This window comes from Drosophila bipectinata, chromosome XR (assembly GCF_030179905.1).
Source record: "Drosophila bipectinata strain 14024-0381.07 chromosome XR, DbipHiC1v2, whole genome shotgun sequence".
Classification (NCBI taxonomy): domain Eukaryota; kingdom Metazoa; phylum Arthropoda; class Insecta; order Diptera; family Drosophilidae; genus Drosophila; species Drosophila bipectinata.
The window spans coordinates 25,027,434-25,046,149 of NC_091735.1; the positions used below are offsets into that span (position 1 = coordinate 25,027,434).

General features: G+C 49.9%; 5 protein-coding genes across 6 annotated transcripts; 4 read left to right on the forward strand and 1 right to left on the reverse strand.

Annotated features, from left to right (window-relative positions):
• The first annotated feature begins 1,651 nt into the window (after nucleotides 1-1,651).
• On the forward strand, nucleotides 1,652-2,999 carry amx (TM2 domain-containing protein 3 almondex). The gene has a single exon (XM_017239200.3). It carries the CDS (start codon nucleotides 1,742-1,744, stop codon nucleotides 2,588-2,590), a length of 849 nt encoding a protein of 282 aa, XP_017094689.2. The 5' UTR covers nucleotides 1,652-1,741; the 3' UTR covers nucleotides 2,591-2,999.
• Nucleotides 2,719-5,007, reverse strand: Larp7 (La related protein 7). Its single transcript, XM_017239199.3, has 2 exons — nucleotides 4,622-5,007; nucleotides 2,719-4,536 (listed from the first exon to the last, which is right to left on the reverse strand). The coding sequence occupies exons 1-2, from the start codon at nucleotides 4,905-4,907 to the stop codon at nucleotides 3,011-3,013; spliced, it is 1,812 nt and encodes a 603-aa protein (XP_017094688.2). The 5' UTR covers nucleotides 4,908-5,007; the 3' UTR covers nucleotides 2,719-3,010.
• Nucleotides 5,008-5,257: 250 nt separating this feature from the next.
• Nucleotides 5,258-11,837, forward strand: mxc (multi sex combs). 2 transcript variants are annotated; one of them, XM_017239196.2, is made up of 7 exons: nucleotides 5,258-5,579; nucleotides 5,650-5,817; nucleotides 5,882-6,065; nucleotides 6,130-6,427; nucleotides 6,489-10,392; nucleotides 10,456-11,128; nucleotides 11,194-11,837. In XM_017239196.2, the coding sequence occupies exons 1-7, from the start codon at nucleotides 5,534-5,536 to the stop codon at nucleotides 11,315-11,317; spliced, it is 5,397 nt and encodes a 1,798-aa protein (XP_017094685.2). In that variant the 5' UTR covers nucleotides 5,258-5,533; the 3' UTR covers nucleotides 11,318-11,837. The 2 variants fall into 2 exon arrangements, with proteins under 2 accessions (XP_017094685.2, XP_017094686.2); XM_017239197.2 differs by having other exon boundaries at nucleotides 6,492-10,392.
• A 367-nt stretch (nucleotides 11,838-12,204) lies between these two features.
• On the forward strand, nucleotides 12,205-15,197 carry Ir8a (Ionotropic receptor 8a). The gene is made up of 4 exons (XM_017239198.3): nucleotides 12,205-12,327; nucleotides 12,379-12,764; nucleotides 12,818-12,997; nucleotides 13,059-15,197. Exons 1-4 carry the CDS (start codon nucleotides 12,222-12,224, stop codon nucleotides 15,072-15,074), a joined length of 2,688 nt encoding a protein of 895 aa, XP_017094687.3. The 5' UTR covers nucleotides 12,205-12,221; the 3' UTR covers nucleotides 15,075-15,197.
• A 106-nt stretch (nucleotides 15,198-15,303) lies between these two features.
• LOC108123928 (protein GPR107) lies at nucleotides 15,304-18,595 on the forward strand. The gene is made up of 7 exons (XM_017239337.3): nucleotides 15,304-15,683; nucleotides 15,754-15,864; nucleotides 15,927-16,072; nucleotides 16,134-17,046; nucleotides 17,105-17,238; nucleotides 17,297-17,564; nucleotides 17,630-18,595. The coding sequence occupies exons 1-7, from the start codon at nucleotides 15,570-15,572 to the stop codon at nucleotides 18,212-18,214; spliced, it is 2,271 nt and encodes a 756-aa protein (XP_017094826.2). The 5' UTR covers nucleotides 15,304-15,569; the 3' UTR covers nucleotides 18,215-18,595.
• Nucleotides 18,596-18,716: the final 121 nt, after the last annotated feature.

Below are 18,716 nucleotides of genomic sequence, written 5' to 3' on the forward strand. Positions count from 1 at the left end.
CCCAGAAATCGTTTAAGGTATTCCGCTTATGAATCGGATGAGAATTGGCAAAGATATAGCCATCCCCGTGGACCATAGAGACAATTACACCGTTTTTGAAGGGGATCCCCTAGAAAATTGGACAAAAAATCGAAAAATATTTTTGTATCCATATTCTGATGCAGAATGATGGCAAATCGACCAGAAATCGTTTAAGGTATTCCGCTTATGAATCGGATGAGAATTGCTAAAGATATAGCCATTCCCGTGGACCATAGAGGCACTTACACGGTTTTTGAAGGGGATCCCCTAGAAAATTGGATAAAAAATCTAAAAATATTTTTGTTTCCATATTTTGATGCAGAATGATGGCAAATCGACCCAGAAATCGTTTAAGGTATTCCGCTTATGAATCGGATGAGAATTGGAAAAGATATAGCCTTCCTCGTGGACCATAGAGGCACTTACACGGTTTTTGAAGGGGAACCCCTAGAAAATTGGACAAAAATTCGAAAAATATTTTTGTTTCCATATTTTGATGCAGAATGATGGCAAATCGACCCAGAAATCGTTTAAGGTATTCCCCTTATGAATCGGAAGAGAATTGGGAAAGATATAGCCATCCCCGTGGACCATAGAGGCACTTACACGGTTTTTGAAGGGGATCCCCTAGAAAATTGGACAATAAATCGAAAAATATTTTTGTTTCCATATTCTGATGCAGAATGATAGCAAATCGGCCCAGAAATCGTTTAAGGTATTCCGCTTATGAATCGGATGAGAATTGGGAAAGATATAGCCATCCCCGTGGACCATAGAGGCACTTACACGGTTTTTGAAGGGGATCCCCTAGAAAATTGGACAAAAAATCGAAAAATATTTTTGTTTCCAAATTTTGATGCAGAATGATAGCAAATCGACCCAGAAATCGTTTAAGGTATTCCGCTTATGAATCGGATGAGAATTGGGAAAGATATAGCCCTATGATACCATTTAATAATTTTTTCTCCGACCCTATGAAGTATATACAAAAGTTATACGTCTTAAAAGTTCTAAAAGTATGTTTTTATAAAAAAAAATATTAAAAAAAAAAATGCCCTCCTCCTCGATTCTCATAGGTTGCACTTAAGCTGGCCTGAAAAGTTTGAAAAATAATTATTTATTAATTTTATATTTTGGTATTTTATTTTTTTTTATTGAATTGTTGTTGTTACTGTGTTTCTATGTGTTGTATGTTATGATTCTTGTAGTTTTGTTGTAAATTTATTGTTGTTTCTTGTTTTTTGTAATATCGTTATTTTAATAAACTTTTTTTGTTTAAAAAAGGCGCTTGGACCCCCTTAATAATTGTTATTATAGGAAATTATTTCCTTATAATTATTAATTATTTTTTAATGAAGCTCTGATTGCTACATATATACGATGTTTGTAGTATATATCCCATTTGATATTATCTTATAAAATAAATTCTTATTTGCATATGTATAGCATATAAACTTTTTTTTTCTTTGGTACCATTCGATATAAAATGCTATTATATAACTAATTATTGAATTAAAGACTATTTATTGTAATATTTAATATTAATTCAAATAACATATTTGAAAATATTTTATTTACATTAAAAGAGGTTTCGCTCTTGTTGGTACTTTTTTGGTATTTTTGGAATAGCCTGCGTTGGTCGCACTTAAACAGCTACAATTTCGGCAAACAATATTTTGCTTTCAATATAAAGGAATTTGGCCAAGATATTGCGAAAATAATGCGATTTCAGCGTCAATGCATTGTGGTTAACATGCGATCAGCCATAGCTCTGATCCTAATCTTCGTCCTGACCGGAATCAGAAATAGCGAAACAGCCAGCGGTGGAAACCAAATGGATCTTACGGATGCGAAATCGGATCACAAGGACAACAGCAACGCTAGCAACAACGGAAATGGCCACAGCAACGGGAACAGCAACGACAACGAGGTTTACGTGCCGTCACTGGGGTCAAATATGGTCTCCAAAAACGGGGGCGGAGTTCTGGATAACATAACCACGTACAGCAGCTCGAACTCAATTAACAATAACAACATGCTTTGCCCCTTCGATAAGGACACGCCCTGCGAGACGCTGCAGTTTCCGTGCATCCGGTGCGCGTACAACTACGGCTGCCTTTACGGCCGAGATGTGAACGTGACGTGCGAGATCATAGGGAACGTGCAGTGTCAGGGTGAGCGGAGTTTCCAGCGGCAGATGAACTGCCGGTACTGCTACCAAACGGAGCTATGGCAACAGAACTGCGTCCAGCGAGCCCATTGCAACTCTGCTGCAGGTAAATATTATCGGACGAACTGTACTGTCCACCAGGATGTCCTCTGCCTGGGCAACCGATCCTTTACGCGAAACCTGCGCTGCAATTGGACGCAAGGCTATCGGTGGAGCACTGCCCTCTTGATCAGCCTGACTTTGGGTGGATTCGGAGCTGACAGATTCTATCTGGGTCATTGGCAGGAGGGCATTGGAAAGCTTTTCAGTTTCGGCGGCCTTGGCGTGTGGACCATCATCGATGTGCTGCTTATCTCTATGCATTATCTCGGTCCGGCGGATGGCTCCCTGTATATTTAGTTTAAACGAGTTGTGGTGGTCAAGGAGGAGACGGAGATCTAGAAGATTTGGGAAGACTGCAAGCCAAAAGCATAGAACCTAAGTAAATATTTCCATTAGCGTATATATATATAATAATAAGAGTGCTATTTAATCATCAAAAAGTATTTATTTAAGTGTTTAAATCAAATCCAAAAAAAGGGACTGTCTTTCAAAAATTCATATCTCACGCAATCTTTGAAATGAATACATTTTAACATCTGCATCTCTTTCTAATTAGTAAAGATTCTCGCCAATAATAATTTCTGTACAATTTTCAAATGTTACTTTTAAACTTAATATATAAAAATATTGTTTGATGTTTAAAAAATAGTAATTAATATACAATTGTTGCATAATCTTGCGTTAGAAATAGTTTCCTAACGATGGAGATTATTCCTATTATTCTATGGATGCCACTTGGGCTTCACCATCATCGCCATCGTCGAACTTGATGTGTTTTCCCAACAACTTCGAAACCTTTTCTCTGCCACGTTTTTGTTGAACGCGCACTTTCTTAGAGAGCTTGGTCTCGCGGTCCTGCTCGATCTTACGCCAGTAGAGTGCCTCCGCCTGGCCACGCAAGATTTTTAGCTGGCGCTCAGCGCAATTAAGCTGGCGAACGAGCTCCTCCGCGCCCTGAGGCGTGGCCAGACGCAGCTGAGCCACTTGTTCGCCCTCTTTGATATCCACATACTTGATCTCTGGGTACTGCCGCATATCAGCTTTAAATTCCTTGACACTAGCACATGGTTCCAAGAGAGCACACTCTACTATTAGCCCTGGTTCGTATTTAAACAGGGGCGTACGCTCTTGTGACGGTTCCTCAGACTTGGTGGTCTCTCCGCCGCCGGCACCATAGAAGTTCATGTTCATCTTGTGCACCGTCTTGCGTCGCTTAGTCGGGATGGGTCCCGCCTCAACAACAGGTTCTCCTCCCCCACCATCACTTAACACCTCGCTGCTGGTGGTATCATCCTCCTTGGCCACTTCAGGCTGAGGCGGATTGGCGTGGTGGGTGATCGGGTGCTGATGCTGCTGCTGGTAAGGATGTTGCTCGCGCCACAGCTTGCTCTTGGCTTCGCTAACCAGGCGACGTTGCAGGTTCAAGTATTTGTTGCGCAGGCTGCTCCAACTGGTTTTGGGTAGAACCTTTAGCTCCAGGGCACTCGGGTCTATATTTGGCTTGTCTACCACTGCCTTTTTCTTGCGCTTTCGTCGCCGCTTCTTTGAAGCGTCTTCCCCGTCTTTACTGTCCTCCTTGCGCTCCCCTTCGGAGGCTTCGGCGGTGGCTTCAGCATCCGTCATGCTGGCATCCGTTTCCTCTGCTGCGGAGGTCTCTTCGGGCTGTTCGACAGCCTCCAACTTTGGGCGCTTTACATCGAGCAATTCTTCTTTGTTTTTATCGGTTACCTCCCTTTTGAGGTTTCGTTTTGGTGGATCATCCGTTGACATCTCTTCCTGCTGCGGCTGTTGCTCCTGTGGGAGCACTGGCTGCTGCTGTTGTTGGAAGGACTTGATGCTGGCGAGCTCACTAGGATCTGTGTCCATCGCCAAGACTCCTTGAATTTGCGTAAACGCCTTAACAGCCTTCTCAACAGAGCTGCTCTTTTCAAATTCTATGAAAGCGAACTCCTTGATTTTCTTAGTGCCAGGATAATGGGGCAGCGAGACATACGCCACTGGTCCATAGCGGCTGAAGACCTCCTTGAGCCAATCGTGACTAGCATTGGCTGGAAGAGCCTCCACGTACAAGGTCTTATCGTTAACGTCCCTCTGTACCGGTAGCTTGGTCTTCCTCTTTACCTTAAGCCCGCTTTCGTCCAGCTCCAGGAGCTGGGAGTTTCCCAAAGACTTGGCAATCTGTCCAACATCAAGGGTGAGCGTTTTGATTTTGTTGAACGAGAGGAAAATCTCCAGGGGCACATCTAGAATTTAAACTCAAAATGATGTAGATCAAATAACAGTTTATTGGAATCCCCAGTTCCCCACCCACGCATCCAAGTTACTTACACGGATCCTGATCGACATAGCGTCGCAGGAAACGATCTTTACTTAGGTTAGCATCCCCAAAATAGAACTCCATTTGTCCCCTAATGGCGTTGTAGAGATATCGCTTTCGTTTGCGTCCACCATTTGTCTTCGACGGTGATGAAGTCTCCGCTTCAGGCTCTGCCTCCGTCTCTGTTTCTTCTCCAGCCAGCTCCTTGGGCTCCTCAACGACTGCGTCGCTAGGATCTGCTGGCTTGGTGTTCTCTCCGGTTACACCCGGATCGTGGCCGTGCTTGCGCTTGGTCATCTCTCATGAGTATGTCACAATGGACAACTGTTTATTGCAAATTTCCATTTAACTCCTGGAACCTCTGGTAACGCCGGTTAGCGGTGATAACAGAGTTGCTCGGCAAGTTTGTTGTCAAACTATTGGTGGGTCGATGACTATCGCAAGGACATTTTGTGGCTTATGGTTTGATTTGCGATGCAGATGGAAAATAAATAAATAGGCATTTGCATTTTCTGTTTTTAAATACGGGTTTTAAAAGAAACAAGAAGAATTTGAATGCTTTAAAACTCATTTCGTTTAGATCAATACAATCGCTAGTGCCGAACTATCGATATCCTGGAAAGTCGGCAACCCTGTTGATTGTTTTGGCGGGCACTGAACAGATGCTAAAATTGAGGCGTTTAGGTGTGTGTTTGTACAGTGCGCCTCAGCAATCGGCAACAACAAAACGAAAATAATAGTCAATAGGCAAAAAAAGTGTGTTTATTTACTCATTGGATCCGATACCGGAGACTTGCAGTACCAGCGCCACAGCAAAGTCCATAAAACCAAAGAACATCGATACCAAAAAGTCAATAGGCGAGAGCGGAAATAGGGAAGCGTCCACTGGAATGCGTTGCTAACAACCGCTTTGTCCGGCAGTCATGGAGTCCATAGTGCTGCACTCTGATGTTGCACGTCTGGTTTTGGGTGAGTCCTGTACCTCTAGTTGGTCTTGAAGCTGTTTACTTAGCTAGCTCCTTGTTGGCATTCATTTCAGGCTACTTGGTGAATCAGAATCTGACGAGAGCCGCTAACACACTGTGCCGCACTTCGCCCCACCTGCGCCACGAGTTTCTGGCCCTTAAACAGGGTCTTCAGACGCACAATTTCCTCAATGGCGGCCTCGAGGACATCATCTGCGAGCATGTCAAGATCACCGGATTGGGTAAGGATCCCTAATAGAGCTTTCTTTTCCCGTTCGACGTACAGTCTTGTCCTTTGACTTCCAGTGGCCAATGCACTACAGAAGCTTCCCCTGGAAGCACGTCTCAATCTGCAGCAGCTGAAATTGTCGGAGCGGGTCAACGAACTGATTACCTCGTCGGAACGGAGCACCCACAGCACCACCAACAATGAGAGCAGCACTACAGGAGAGCCCAGCAATTCGCATTCTCATAGGAAACGAATGCACCGGTAATATGGATTTCTATTTCTTATGTTTCGCAAATTATATTCTGATGTTTTATATGTTTTTCAGACACACTCAATCCCCGTTGGACACCTTATCCTCGCCTTCCCTTAGCAAGCGCCCCCGTTTGCTGCCACCGCATTTTTATTGCAGCGTCAACCGCGAAAAGCCAAAGCTAAGTTTCCTGGCCAATAAGGACGACCAAGAGGGGGACGAGGAGGAGGATGAAGGCAGCAGCACCACGGCGACTGAGGATCTGGAAGAGGAGTTGGCAAGCGTTGACGGACCTGGCCCGCGAAACAATTCCACGCCTCGCCAAGTCAACGCAGCGGCCAATCCACTTGTGTTCACACCGCAAACTATGCCGGTAAGTACTAAAAAAAAAAACTATCCAAGAGTCTAAAAAGTTAAGAGCTACCTTTATCCAGGAGCTGGCTAGTGCGATTATCAAGGATCAAAAATTCAAAGAGACTCTGGTAAATAACATCAACATAGCGCTACAGTCGGTGACGGTCACCAATCCCACCGTGAGCTGCGAAGCGGTGTTGGATGGTCTTGTGAAAAACATTTTGGAGGCCACGGAAAGGGATCCGTCCTTCGATCGTATTATTCAGGAGGTGGTTTCGGGAGATGATCCCTTGGAACTAGCGGAGGCGTCTCAGGCACCACCCGTTTTAAATCCGGCTCCGACAGTGGTTCCGGTAGGAGCACAGGCACCTATGGAGGCCATTACAGTTCCAGACCAAGCGGAGATACGCGAACCCGTGCCGCCACAAACACCTCTCATAATCCGCACAGCTGTTACTGCGGCCACAACTGGCACCAATGCCGATCCCAACTTCTCTATCTCAAAGCTGATTGTGGTAAACGCCAACGAGAGTGTTCAGAAGATGCCTGGCGGGGAGTCAGGCAACTTGAGCTTCACCAGTGACGGGTTGAACCTTAACTTTGGTGATCCCACGGCCATGCTGTCGGATGCGGATGCTGCTCAGGTGTGCGTGGATGCCACAACAGGGCAACTGACGTTTCCCATGTACCTCTCCAATGGGGGCCTGCTCTCGCACTTCCCCTTTCTAGTGAACAACGAGTGGGTGGCCCAGCAACTCGGACCCGATGCCTTTGCCAACGTGGAGGACTCTCACATCGAAATCTCGTTGCCGGAGCCCATTACCCTGTCGGCCAATCAGCTGCCGCCAAACTCCATCATCATCAACAGTGCCCAAAAGCAACCACCTCAGCCTCCGCCATCGGAGCCCCCGGCACAGCTGATAGCCGAGGAGAACATAGCCCAGAAAAAGGAGGAAAAAAATGAGAAGGAGCAAGAGCACCAGAGGACAATGCCACAGGAGGAACAGCTCAAGCTCCCGCCTGCCTCGCTGGACTCTTCGCGGCAAGTTATGGAGCGCGTTACACCCTCCACGGCGGGAATCATCAATGTGAAGGCTTTCCGCAGCCTTTCCACTCCGCGGAAGCGAACCTCCCATGTCCGTACTCTCACCTTCTCCCCCAAAGTGGGCGGTCCATTGGGTGGTGCCCTCCATCCCACAACACCGCTCTCCACCCGGCGTACCGGATTGCTGGCAAAAGCGAAAGAGAAACCTGTCATAAAGCAAGTGGAGATTATTCAGACCCCCACTGAAGTCAGCGCGTACGAGTCCACGGAAGGTGTACCTCCCCTCTTCGCCATGGACATGGAGTGCAGCAATCAGACGGTGATCCGAGCCCATCCGCCCGCGGCTCCTTTGGTGGCAACTCCCAAGAGAAAACAGAAACGCCAGGCGGCGGTAAAGGCCTGCAAGCGGATTATATCGCAGGCGGAAACGGAGGCCAAGCCAATGAATAAAGACAACGACAAGGACAACGAGAAGGGGAAGGGGAAGGAAAAGAATAAGGAGGAGAAAAAGCCTAAACCCAAGGAAAGTGCGGAAAACTCCACAGCCCACGACGACAGTACAGAGGCGAGCAAGGAGAACGTCCACGAGGAAAAGGAAAAGAAGCTGTCTACCGAATCGGAGGCAGGAGCTGCAGAGGGAGCTGCAACCACAGAGGCCGACGATCTTATGGCCGCCTGGAAGCGGCAGATGCACGGCTCCCAGAACGATCTGGAGAATCGGCTGCGGGAGATCAACTCCAAGCGGGAGGAGGCCGTCAAAACTGTAGTTCGCGTGCGGCGGCCCAAGAAGAAGGAGACCCCCACCACAGGAAGGACCAAGAAGGCCAGCATCCTTGCCACTCAGCAGACCAAAAAGTCGCCGCCAAATCGCAAGGGGACCCAGCGTAGTGGCGGTGAACCTGTGGAGAAGATTAGCATTAAGATAACCACACCCCAGAAACCAAAAGCGGTCAGAAAGAAGAAGGACTCCGTCAATAAGGAGCCACCAAATGAGGAGCCACCGCCCAGTGAACCAATAGATTTAGGGCTTCCGAAAGAGCAGGAGAAGCTCCTAGCTCCTCCCAACATGGCCATGCTGCTTGACACGCCTTTCAAGGCATCGCCTCGAGGAGACGCGGCCGAGGGACAGCCAGGAGACCCTGCGGGACAAGGCGGTGTGTCCGGTGGTTCTGGGGAAGGAGAACCCGCCATTCCACCCACTCCGGGCACTGCGATTCTTCCGTTGGATACCCCATACGGCAAGATTCCGACCAGTTCGTTCCTCTTTGGGTCGGACACAAAAAGTATAATGAACACGCCCCAGCTGAGCGCAATTACGCCGGGATTCCGATGCACACCCTTCGGCCAGATGCCGGGCACTCCACTGGGCAGCGCTGCTAAGACGGAGTACTCCTCCGGCAGCTCCTATTACCGGCCGGACGAGGCGGAGCACACGGATGCGAATGCGCAGTGCGCCATCCAGCAATGGGAGGAAATGAAGGAGAAGCAGGCTGAGGAGGAGACGGAAGGAAGTGATCTCAAGAACAGCAAAGAAGAGCCGCCGGCTAAGGATGCAAAGGAGCAGCCGAGCCAACTGGATCCGGAGCCACCAGTCGTCCTAGCTGTGGAACCCACAGTACTACGTCGGGTGCGTTCCTTTGGTTGCGAGGCAGTGGACAGTGTCGAGTCCGCCACGGCCGGCTCGTATCCGTCGGATCAGCAGCAGCAGCCGCACTACAAGCTTCTGCGCGGACTGCCCGAAGCAATAATAGAAGGCTCCAGCAACTCCAGCTCCTCGGCGACCAGCACCTCCTCCTCGTCCAGCTCGAGTTCCAGCTCCAGCAGCAGCTCCTCCTCAAGCTCCACGTCGTCACAATCTTCTCACGGCGAAAAGGAGGAAGGCGAACTGGGGTCGGCAGACGCGGAGAAGAAAGAGGAGAAGGTGGAGTCCAAGGAGAGCGAGGTTCTGCTCAACCTGGACAATCTTTCCAACATTAGCAGCACCGAGGACGAGGAGTGGCTCAAAACGGCGGGTGTTGGGTCGGGCTCGCAGAGCGCCGTGCTTCCAGGGCTCTCGATCGATAGCCAGCCGGGTCAGTTGCTGAGTCAGGACGGTGAAGTGCGCTATCCGATAAGGAACTGGCTGACTCCCAGCAAGGAATCCCAGCAAGCACAGGAGGCGACAAAAACCATCGGGGAGCTACTTGCACGATTCGGAGATAAAGATCCGCCACCGCCTCCCCCAGTTGCGGAACTTCCACCACCTCCACCACCAGCCGCGGAATTTACACAACCTCCTCCACCACCATTACCGCCAGTATCAGTATCAGAATCAGTTCCACCTCCGCCTCCCGAGGAACAGACTACCCCGGTTCCTGGACCCTCCCAAAACATCAAGGAGCAGCGGCAGCAGCTGGACGAAAAGCGCCAGAGAGTAATGGCCAAGGTCAAGGAGAAGGAGAAATCGCAGCCAGCCAAGGTGCAGGGCAAGAAGACCGCAGCCAGTAAGAAGCTAACGGCCATCCGGGAGTCCGCCAAACTGGCAAATCCCAGCAGCCAAAAGTCGCCTAAGAAATGCGAACACCTGGAGGCCAACAAGAACAAGGCAGCCAAGCACGAAGATCCCCCAAAGAAGGCCCAGGCACTCGACAGCTCGTCTCCTCAAAAATTAATAAAGGTAACCGAGGCAGAAGAAAAAGAAAAGGAGGAAGAGGTGGCTGAGCCGGAGACGACGCCTTCCAGCGCTTTGGATCCGGCTCTGTTGATGGCCCTGAATCTGTCAGTCAAGAAACAGGAGCCTCCACCAGCTAGCACTATAACCAAACCAAAGGTGGCCCGAGCTGCAGTGGAGATAGCTGCTCAGCCAGCGCCGGGAAAACGAGGTCGCCCCAAGAGGTGTCAGAACGGAGAGCCGCCAAAGATATCCATGCGCAGATCCTCTCGGCTGGTGGATCACAAACGTGAGTAGAAACCTATCTTATCCAAAGTCTTTTGCCTTCAACCTTATTTTCTTCATCCCACAGCTGCATCCCCCGACGAGCCAGGTGGCAAGGCAACTTCCCAGGAGACACAAAAGACATCGAAGGCCCAAGCCAAGGCCACCACGAAAAAGCCGGCCAAGAAGAAGGTAGAGACGAGACCGCCCTCCACGACTCCCATGGGCTCCAGGCTGCCCCTGGTGGCCGAGGCTCAAACCACGCGGGATTCCCCGGACAACCAGCAGCCGCCGCCCGTTCTCCAGGGAATTCCAGAGCAGCCGGACGAACCGCCAAACGATTCGGCGTCCGACCCAAACGATAGCGACTACGAATTGGACTTGTGCATGAGCAAAGACCAGGAGCGTCACCATTTTAGCATCATCTACGAGGACAACGGCTCCAAGCCGGTTAACAGTGTGGCGCGCCAACCGGCTAACTTCTTCAAGAACTACCAGATGCGCCTAATGACAGAGGACGACCAGCTCCACACCATGAGCATAGGCAGTCTGAATCACGTGTTTGTGGGCAAGCCGTTGGTGGTCATCCGGAATATCCCCAAGAAACGGATACGCCGGCTGACCAGCAACAGTGGAGGCGTTGCTACACCAGCAGCCCCCTCGAATCAGCCGACGGCCACATCCACCCCACTAGCCGAGAAGCTAGATGCGAGGTGCGTCTCTTTACCGCAGGACGAAAACGATCTGGAGGTCGCCAATATGTAAGTAGCATCGCCGCAGAGAAGGCATTACGGGAGCGAACTTACAACCATTCTTCTCCAAATAGAAACACAAATCTCAGCGGAGGCGAAAAATCCGAGGACCTGCAGGACAAGGATAAGAACCAGTCCAGCCACAGTGTGGAGATAGAGGACATTGAGTCGATACTGTCACATCTCCATGGAACCTGATAGGATAATCCGACACGGATCTATACCATCCCCTCCTCGCCATCATACCATCATCGGAGTAGCCCACATCCCTCTCAGCTTTATAAGCTCATCTAGTTAAGTGTTTTTTTTTTGGAAAACTAGTTTCAAAATGAATTATTCACCGTCGCATAATTGTATAATTGCAATCTAGGATCGTATAGAATTGATTTCGTTAATTATTAAGACGCACTTGATCCATGCCGATCGATTACCTAATTTTAATTTATTTATTTTCGTCGTAAGTGGACTAGGAGCAGGAGACCCTCCAGCTGCTCCATCAAAACTACTAAAACATTCACACATTGCGTGGAGGTTAAGCAGGAAGGATCTCTCATTAGGATTCGTTCATCCCCCCCCACAATATATATATATACCTGAATATATAGAGCGCTGTACAATGATAGCCAAGTTGATTAGGTTGTTAAGGCCGCAGAACAAAATTGATGTTTCTTCATTATTTTTTTTCTTACCTATAAACTGAATCTAAGGAATAACCAAAGCTAGACTTTAATTTCCTATAAGGGGTGGGGGACGCGTCCCCATGGGGTGTCCATCATTTCCAGGACCTTTAAATATTAATACTGTGTCCTGTGATGGGCAGCCACACGCGAAACTAATAATTGGCATAATTGGCCAGCAATCAAATGTGACACCGCCAGGTCAGGACGGCTCTTTAAATCTCGGCAAGTCCTCAAGAAGGAAGGTTAGCCATGGCCGGGCTTCTGGCGAGTCTGACGCTTCTAATGATCCAAGGAGTCCTTGCTGAAAACCTAAGGATAAGTGAGTTATTACGATCGAAAGATCACTCCAATACTACATCCATCCGTTACCCTTCTCAGCCTTTTGGATAGAGCCTATTCAGCGGGCGGAGTTCGACGCGGATATGGCGGTGGTGCTGAAGGAGCTAGATGCCCTGCAGCTGGACACCAAGGTGGAAGATGTCTCTCTGACCTTGACGCGCTCCGAGGACGGCCAGGACATGCAACGCTGTACGTGGAATGGGTCGCTTATGGTACCAAACTAACCTACATTTCCTTCAGTCTGTGAAATCCTCTCCACTGTGGGCACCAGCATTGTGATCGATATGACCTACAACCACTGGACCGAGGGCTATGATCTGATCCGCAGCCAGGGCATTGCTTATGTGCGCTTGGAGCGCATCCTGCGCCCTTTCCTGGAGATGTTCGGCGACTTTATGCGCCAGAAACGAGCCAACAATGTGGCAATGGTCTTCATGAACGCCCGGGACGCTGGCGAAGCCACCCACCAAATGCTCTACGGCTATCCGTTCCGCACTCTCATACTGGACGCCAGTCAGGACGATCCGGGGCAGGATTTTGTGGAGCGCATCCGCGCACTCCGCCCGTCTCCTGCATACGTGGGTCTTTTCGCCCGCGGCGGCGCCATGAATGCAATCTTCGAGAAGGTACGAAGTTCCTCGTAGATGAAGCTAAAGGTACGATGTTCCCTCCATTTCAGGTCCAAAAAGCTGACCTGTTCCAACGACCCCTGGAGTGGCACTTTGTGTTCCTGGACACTAGGGATCGGGTCTTCAAGTACAAACGGCAAGCGGAGCTCTCCACTCGGTTTACCCTCAGTCCTCGTGCGATATGCCGTTCCATGGCTATGCCGGATCTCTACTGCGGCAGTGGCTTTACGGTGAGGCGTCAGCTCCGCCGGAGATGTTCCTCCTATGCCTAACCCCTATAAACCCCTTTAGATCCAACGCGGAATGTTGCTGAACGTGCTCCGCAGCCTGATTGATGCGGCGCAAGTTAGTCCCGAGTTCCCGGCTCCCGTTTTCCAGGAGTGTAATGCCACCGGCTCCTCGTCGGAAGTGAAGGAAGGGACAGAAGCTTCCTGGCTGGACCTGGTGCACTGGAGCAACTTTCTGGCATATGCCGTGCCCGCAGAGCGCTTTTCCGAAGACTCTCCGGAGTCTCAGCCCGGCTTGAGTTTCGCCATCAACATTTCCGCCGGCTACTACAGCTCCGAGCACGAAGCCAAGACGGATCTAGCGGCCTGGTCGTCGGTGGGGACTCTGAGGCTCCTCAACGAGACTATCAGCCCGGCTCGAAGGTTCTTCCGGATCGGCACCGCTGAGAGCATACCCTGGAGCTACCTGAAACGGAATGAGCGGACAGGTGAGCTGGTGCGGGACCGGAACGGCGTGCCCGTGTGGGAGGGCTACTGCATCGACTTCATCATTCGGCTGGCCCAGAAGCTGAACTTCGAGTACGAAATCGTGGCACCCCAGACCGGGCACATGGGTGAGGTGGACGACCATGGAGAGTGGGACGGCGTAGTGGGAGATCTGGTTCGTGGCGAGACGGACTTCGCGATAGCGGCCCTCAAGATGTACTCGGAGCGCGAGGAGGTGATCGACTTCCTGCCGCCGTACTATGAGCAAACGGGCATATCGATCGCCATACGGAAGCCCGTGCGGAGGACGTCGCTCTTTAAATTCATGACCGTGCTGCGGTTGGAGGTCTGGTTGAGTATCGTGGCGGCCCTAATTGGCACAGCCATCATGATCTGGTTCATGGACAAGTACTCGCCGTACAGTTCCCGAAACAACCGACAGGCCTACCCTTACCCTTGCCGGGAGTTCACGCTCCGGGAGAGCTTCTGGTTCGCCCTCACCTCGTTCACGCCCCAGGGCGGCGGAGAGGCTCCCAAGGCCATTTCCGGTCGGATGCTGGTGGCCGCCTATTGGCTGTTCGTAGTCCTCATGTTGGCCACTTTCACCGCCAACCTGGCGGCCTTTCTCACCGTGGAGCGTATGCAGACGCCGGTCCAGTCTCTCGAGCAACTGGCCCGCCAGTCAAGGATTAACTACACCGTGGTAAAGGAGTCGGACACCCACCAGTACTTCATCAACATGAAGTTTGCCGAGGACACGCTCTACCGAATGTGGAAGGAGCTGGCCCTCAACGCCTCGAAGGATTTCAAAAAGTTCCGTATATGGGACTACCCCATCAAGGAGCAGTACGGTCACATACTCCTGGCCATCAACAGCTCCCAGCCGGTGGCCGATGCCCGGGAGGGATTCGCCAATGTGGACGCGCACGAGAACGCCGATTATGCCTTCATACACGATTCCGCCGAGATCAAGTACGAGATCACTCGGAACTGCAACCTCACTGAGGTGGGAGAAGTGTTTGCGGAGCAGCCGTATGCGGTGGCCGTTCAGCAGGGCAGCCACCTGGGTGACGAGCTGAGCTACGCCATCCTGGAGCTGCAGAAGGATAGGTTTTTCGAGGAGCTCAAGGCCAAGTATTGGAACCAGTCGAACCTGAGAAACTGCCCTCTGTCGGAGGACCAGGAGGGTATTACGCTGGAGAGCTTGGGCGGTGTTTTCATTGCCACGCTGTTCGGCCTTGTGCTGGCCATGATTACTTTGGGTCTGGAGGTGCTCTACTACAAGCGGAAGAAGACCAAGCTGGAGGGACCCATTACCCAGGTGCGTCCTGTAGACGGAACAGTGCCCACAGCACCACCAACGGCTGTCTCCGGCACTGCCAAGCAGGCCTGGCACATTCCCACGGAGCAGGAGAAGCCACCGCTGCATCCAGTGAAGATATCGCCTCCGCCCTCCTTTGAGGCGGCCACTTTCAGGGGCAAAAAGCTGCCACCAAAGGTTACATTGGGCGATGGAAAATTCAAACCGCGTCATGGCCTCCATTCAAAAAAAAATATTGGGGCCACCGACTCCCACATGGGCTACATGGAATGAAGTATATTTTTTTTCTCTTTTTCTCTCATGCACTGAACTGTAGTAACGTAGAAAATTGTCTAAAATAAAGCAAGTTCTATTAGATCTCCAAAGTTTCGAGTATTTGAATTTGAAATTCTGTTACTGGTGGCGCCACCTGGGCTCAGTGCAATCGCAGGGAGTTGGCAGCCCTGGTATAAGCCCTGTTGGCTGGCGCCACCTGGTCACACTGCTTTTAGAAGTTCATTCTCACCTTTTGCTAAAGGCCACCGAATCGTCGAAAAGAACAGGAAAACCATTGAAGCTTGATTGAGTGTGAATAATATGAACTGTGACGACGGACGCGGCTAATCGATTGCCACATTTTGAAACACAGCAGGCACGGAAATTACTGCCCTGGGCCGAGAAGGTGGAAAAGAGCGGAAAAGTGCCACGACGAGACGTCGTCGGTGAAAAACGGGAAAAACTCTGCGATAATCGGCACAAAAACTTCTAGGAGCGGTGTCTGGCTGCGGAATGGAAGTCGGACGAGGTGTTGGATCAATAGTTTGGCCAGTGGCTTTGGCTGTGGCTCTGCTGTGCGCCCTGCCCCTACAAGTGCTGGCGCGGAAACATCATCTGGAAGTTCGCGTAAGTTCGCCGACGAAGAAACCAACTAATCTATGTGATTCATAATGTTTATTTAACTTACTACCCGCAGAATGACGAACGTCCGTACATAGCCCTGAGTACCTTTGGGTTCTATACCAACGGCCATCTAGACGTGCAGCTCAGCAAGCTGGCCATAGACGATGAAAAAAGCACGGATCTGGTGGGTTAACCGGTTCCCTTGTTTTTCTCCACCACCTCTAAGCTTTACCCTTTTCTTGGCAGTTTGGCTTATCCCTGGATAAGACCACCATCGATCAGTTGAATCCATATGTGGACTCTCACCAGAACAAGTGCATCCTGGAGGAGGCCGTATCGAAGCAAACCAGTGGGCCCATACTCTTCTTTGTTTTGGATCTAAAGGAGCTGAAGTACGTTCTTGTAGACTGCTATGTAGGTTGCTTTTTAAACCAAATTGTCTTTGGATTACAGGGTTCGAGTGAAATGTTCGCCAGAGTGGTCAAATATGCACATATACAATAACATTGTTGGAAGGACTAAAAGAAACTCACGACTGGTCAAGGTTAGTGACTCAGTCTTGTTTCGTCAAAGTCGACAGGCTCCGCAGGCTGATATGGCCGAGATTCCGGATGAGTCTGTGGAGGATCCCCTGGACTTTGAGCCCAAGGATCCGATGGATTTAAAACTTTCCTCGCCGTCGGTTCCAATTGCGGTGGCTGGAAAAATCGAGGTGCCCAAAGATGACACGGCTGCCATGGATGATGGGTCCAAAGAGAAGGTTGCGGAGGTAGCTGCCCCCAAAGTGGAGAACTCTGCAAAGCCCCAAGCGTCTTCTGGCAACCAGAGTGAGGATTCTGTCAAACAAGCATCGGCAGGAGTCCCCCAAGATGTGCCTGCTATCCCTAAGAAGGAGTCACCTGCTAAAGAAGTGCCAGCGCCAGCCAATGAATCTGTGAAGGTATCACCACCAATCTCTCCAGAAGCATCTGCTCCGGTAAAAATTCCAGCCGTCCCTGAAGCCCCAGTTGATGCAGGAAACTCTCCTGCTGCACCTGCCCATCCGGAAGCTCCTGCTGAATTAGACCCTGGTCCGCAAAGCGAGGAATCTGATTCAGATGGTATACCAGATCAATCGGCCCCAGTGAATCCCTTACCCCAAGACCCCACGGATGAGCTGTACGGTGTTGGCTCCTATAAGCCCTCGTCGGAGAACCTGTGCAGGGATTCCGTAATGCCCTTGGGCAAGGAGACCATCCAGGGGGTGAATTACTACAGCTTTAACTTTTCCATGCTGGTGGCCACGCAGCGCGATGAGGGTCTGTACAATGTGTACTTCCATGCCTGCCCGAACTACTACCCGCACACTAAGATTGTGTCCTTTAATGTAAGTTAAAGCAAGCGATTTTGTTACGAACGAAAACATGATTTACTACCCCTTCCAGGTGGACATCGAGGAGAACAACAATGGCAACTATTTGTCGGCTGGCGAGATGCCTTTGCCCGCTTTATACTTCCTGATGAGCTTGCTGTTCTTTTTCTCTGGCCTATTCTGGGTTTTTATTTTGAAAAAGAGCAAGTTAGTATTCGAATACTTATTCTTCTTGAGAGGATACTAACAAATAATCTTTTTTCAGGCACACCGTTTACAAGATCCATTACTTAATGGCCGTACTGGTCTTCTTGAAGTCCCTGTCGCTGATGTTTCATTCCATCAATTACCACTTTATCGAGAAACGGGGCGAGCACGTAGAAACATGGGCCATACTCTACTATATTGCGCACCTGCTAAAGGGCGCCGTGCTCTTTATCACCATTGTGCTGATTGGAACCGGCTGGACATTCATCAAGCACATTCTATCGGACAAGGATAAGAAGATCTTTATGATTGTCATTCCCCTGCAGGTGAGTGAGAAGAAATACTATCACCACATAACCAGGAGTAAATAAACAAACCATTTACCGTCTAGGTTCTGGCAAACGTGGCCCAGATCATCACCGACGAGTCGGACCAAAGTGACGCCGAGTTCCGTACCTGGCACAACATCTTCTTCTTTGTGGACCTGCTGTGTTGTGGCGCCATCCTGTTCCCCATCGTATGGTCGATTCGGCATCTGCACGAGGCCTCCGCCACCGACGGCAAAGCGGCCATCAATTTGCGCAAGATGAAACTATTTCGGCAGTTCTACATCATGATTCTCTGCTACATCTACTTCACCCGCATCATAGTCGACCTGCTGCAGATGACGGTGGTGTTCCAATACGCCTGGCTAGACGAGATGTTCCGCGAGATGACCACCTACGTTTTCTTTGTGCTTACTGGCTACAAGTTCCGGCCGGTCTCCTCACATCCATACTTCACGGTGCCCGACGAGGATGAGGACGACGACGAGGTGGAAGTGCTGACCGAGTCTGGGCTCACAGAGACAGTTCACCGGGTAAAGCCGCTGAATCGGAATAGTCATGTTGCTGGTGGCATCACCATCATTGAGGGAAATGACGATGAACGCGAGAATCTGATTGCAAAGCGGGAATCCAGTCACGAGTACGATTAGAGATGCCATGCCACACGCTACGCCACTCCAAAACACACCACACTCTACACTCTAGACTCTAGACATATTCCCTGCATTAGTCCGTAGCCTTTAATCTGTAATCCTCGGGGTCTCATGTAACGGCTCATACGTCCACTGAGCCATCCAGCAGTTATTATCCAGAATCCTCTTCGACGATCCAATGTGTAAACACAATCTCACCAGGTGATCCTGGCATTCCCCGCCAGGCAAGGAACACTTGTAAATAAAATACTTAATGACCTTGCTGCTGCTTGTGACCGACCTCTGACCCCTTATTTGGTTTAAGATACGCATAGAAATATACACAATTATGTAATTAAGTATAATTTTATGAATATAACAAAGCTTTAATATGTAGAAGGTTTCTATTCAAAGGGCATGGACTTTGACACAGAAGTTTTACAAAAATTCCTTACTCATTACTGAGTATTATAATCCTCCTAAGGATATCCTTATTGTACAGTATCCTTTCTGATATCCA

Excerpts from the sequence above, each read along its gene's own strand:
- amx (XM_017239200.3), top strand. The coding sequence starts at position 1,742 with ATGCGATTTCAGCGTCAATGCATTGTGGTTAACATGCGATCAGCCATA.
- Larp7 (XM_017239199.3), bottom strand. The coding sequence starts at position 4,907 with ATGACCAAGCGCAAGCACGGCCACGATCCGGGTGTAACCGGAGAGAAC. Across the intron at positions 4,537-4,621 it reads CTATGTCGATCAGGATCCGT|ATGTGCCCCTGGAGATTTTC; the intron begins GTAAGTAACTTG and ends TTTAAATTCTAG.
- mxc (XM_017239196.2), top strand. The coding sequence starts at position 5,534 with ATGGAGTCCATAGTGCTGCACTCTGATGTTGCACGTCTGGTTTTGG. Across the intron at positions 5,580-5,649 it reads TGTTGCACGTCTGGTTTTGG|GCTACTTGGTGAATCAGAAT; the intron begins GTGAGTCCTGTA and ends CATTCATTTCAG. Across the intron at positions 5,818-5,881 it reads TGTCAAGATCACCGGATTGG|TGGCCAATGCACTACAGAAG; the intron begins GTAAGGATCCCT and ends TTTGACTTCCAG.
- Ir8a (XM_017239198.3), top strand. The coding sequence starts at position 12,222 with ATGGCGGTGGTGCTGAAGGAGCTAGATGCCCTGCAGCTGGACACCAAG. Across the intron at positions 12,765-12,817 it reads TGAATGCAATCTTCGAGAAG|GTCCAAAAAGCTGACCTGTT; the intron begins GTACGAAGTTCC and ends CCTCCATTTCAG. Across the intron at positions 12,998-13,058 it reads ACTGCGGCAGTGGCTTTACG|ATCCAACGCGGAATGTTGCT; the intron begins GTGAGGCGTCAG and ends AAACCCCTTTAG.
- LOC108123928 (XM_017239337.3), top strand. The coding sequence starts at position 15,570 with ATGGAAGTCGGACGAGGTGTTGGATCAATAGTTTGGCCAGTGGCTTTG. Across the intron at positions 15,684-15,753 it reads AACATCATCTGGAAGTTCGC|AATGACGAACGTCCGTACAT; the intron begins GTAAGTTCGCCG and ends TACTACCCGCAG. Across the intron at positions 15,865-15,926 it reads ATGAAAAAAGCACGGATCTG|TTTGGCTTATCCCTGGATAA; the intron begins GTGGGTTAACCG and ends TTTTCTTGGCAG.